We start from the raw sequence: 1,997 nt of genomic DNA on the forward strand, positions 1-1,997 counted from the left end.
GGAGCCCTGTGTCCAAGCCGGCATCGCAGGATGGGGACACTGGCCAGAGGGGATGGACCCCCCTGTCCTCACAGCCCCCCCGGGGCCCCCGTACCCGCGAAGACGCCCTTGGCCAGGCACTCCTTGACGCGGTTGGCGCGGCGCACGTGGAAGGCCTTGGTGATCTCCTGGTTCATGAAGCTCTCCTGGTTGAGCTCGTTGGCCACCATCATGCGCAGGTCGAACACCTCAAGCAGCTCGGCCACGGCGCCCACCTGGCGCAGGTCGGCGCGGGGCCGCTCCAGCCTCCCCGTGTACAGGTACTCGAGCACGGCGCGCAGCGGCTCCGGCCGCACGGCCCCGTCCATGGCCACCACCGCCACGCGCCGCGCCCGCCCCGCCGCCGGCTCCGACACCTCCTCCCAGCGCAGGCTCAGGAACCCGCGGCCCCACCCCGACAGGTCGCGGGTGCCCCCGTCCCCCTCGCCGGGCGGCCCCTCGAGGGTGAACAGGTCGTAGAAGCGGGAGCAGGCGGTGGCCAGGAAGACGCGGTGGGCGAAGACGCGGTGCCCGCCCTGCAGCTGGAAGGCCACGTCGGCGCAGAGCGGGGCCCGGAACAGGGCGGCCGGGCCCCCCCCCCCAGCCCGGGGGGCGCGTCGGGCACCTGGATGAGGGGCGGGGGGGGCTTGGGGGGCAGGAAGGGCGCCTGCAGCAGCGGGCGCTGCATCTTGCGCAGGTGGGACTTCCAGAACTGCAGGTGGCGGCGGGACACGAGCGCGGCGCGGATGGCGTTGTCGAACACGTCCTTCACCCCGAACTGCGCCACCACACTCGTCTCGTAGTAGGGCACCCCCAGCTCCTGCGCCACCTCGTGCCCCCGCTCCGGCGGCAGGATGTCCGAGGGCTTGATGGGCCTGCAGGGGCACGGACAGGGCAGGGGCTGGGGAGGCTGAGCAGCGGCTCCCCGGGCATCCCAGGGCGTGCCGGGGGCTCTGGGGGGGACGCCCCAACCCAGGAGTGCTGGGGCGGGCAGGGGCTCTACCCCACAGGTGCTGTCAGGGGCTCCCACCCAGGGGAGTCAGGGGGGACGAAGGCACGGGCAGGGCAAAACTGGGGGGCCCCTGGGCAGCAGAGGGAGGGGTCCCCATTCCCGTGGGGCTGGCTGGGGTCCCCGGGATGGTACACTGGGGGGTCCCCGTGGGGCCGGGGTGGTCCCGGCGCACTGGGGGTGCCCGGGGTGGGTGGCCCGGGGGCTCACTTGGCCAGCGGCCGGCGCGCGCGGTTGACGGCGTCCAGGTCGGCGTAGCGCAGGTCCAGCTGGCAGCCCACCAGCACGATGGGCGTGCGGGGGCAGAAGTGCTTGATCTCGGGGTACCACATGGTCTTCACGTGCCGCAGGGAGTTGGGGTTGGCCAGCGAGAAGCAGAGCACCACCACGTCCGACCTGGGGGGCACGAGCGGGACGGGGAGGGCAGCGCTGCCCTGGGGCCACCCCGGTGTCACCCCACGGCCACAGGCACCGTCACCCTGCGGCTCCAAACACCCCCTGCCTGGGGGGCACCATCCTGGGACACCCGTCACTGCCCCCAGCCTTCAGGAGTCCCGGGACCCACTGAGAGCCCCTTGACTGTGGTGGCCCCACAGACCCTCAGAAACCCCACAGACCCCCAAGGCACCCCCAGACTCCCAAGAGTCCCACAGACCCCCAAGAGTCCCATGGCCAGGGGAGCCCCATGGTCCCCAGAGGGTCCCAGGACACCCTGGGAGCCCCACAGCCCCCAGGGCCCCATGATCTCCCCCAGGAGCCCCACAGCCCCCAGGGCCCCATGGCAGGGGCAGTGAGGCCAAGGAGGGACCCGATGGGACCTGGCTCCGAGTCACCCCATCAGCCAAGCCATGGGCTGCCCTTGCTTGTTGCCGCACCCGGGGGGGTCCTGGCCCCCGAGCATCCCCGGGGGGGTCCCACAGGGGCTGGCCGGGTGGGTGCCAGCCCCCAGCACCGGGGACAGACCCTGCCC

At 73.3% G+C, this 1,997-nt stretch overlaps 1 protein-coding gene across 1 annotated transcript; it reads right to left on the reverse strand.

The window, feature by feature from the left end:
- Positions 1–6: 6 nt before the first annotated feature.
- LOC113980525 (rho-related BTB domain-containing protein 1-like) lies at positions 7–1,570 on the reverse strand (the record flags this gene model as incomplete). Its single annotated transcript, XM_027707756.1, is given in 3 exon segments — positions 7–617; positions 620–893; positions 1,238–1,570. Coding segments are annotated over 3 exon segments (1,156 nt in total), but the record flags the coding sequence as incomplete, so codon positions are not given.
- Positions 1,571–1,997: the final 427 nt, after the last annotated feature.

Source organism: Neopelma chrysocephalum, unplaced genomic scaffold (genome assembly GCF_003984885.1).
Source record: "Neopelma chrysocephalum unplaced genomic scaffold, ASM398488v2 Primary Assembly neopelma1_94528, whole genome shotgun sequence".
Taxonomy (NCBI): domain Eukaryota; kingdom Metazoa; phylum Chordata; class Aves; order Passeriformes; family Pipridae; genus Neopelma; species Neopelma chrysocephalum.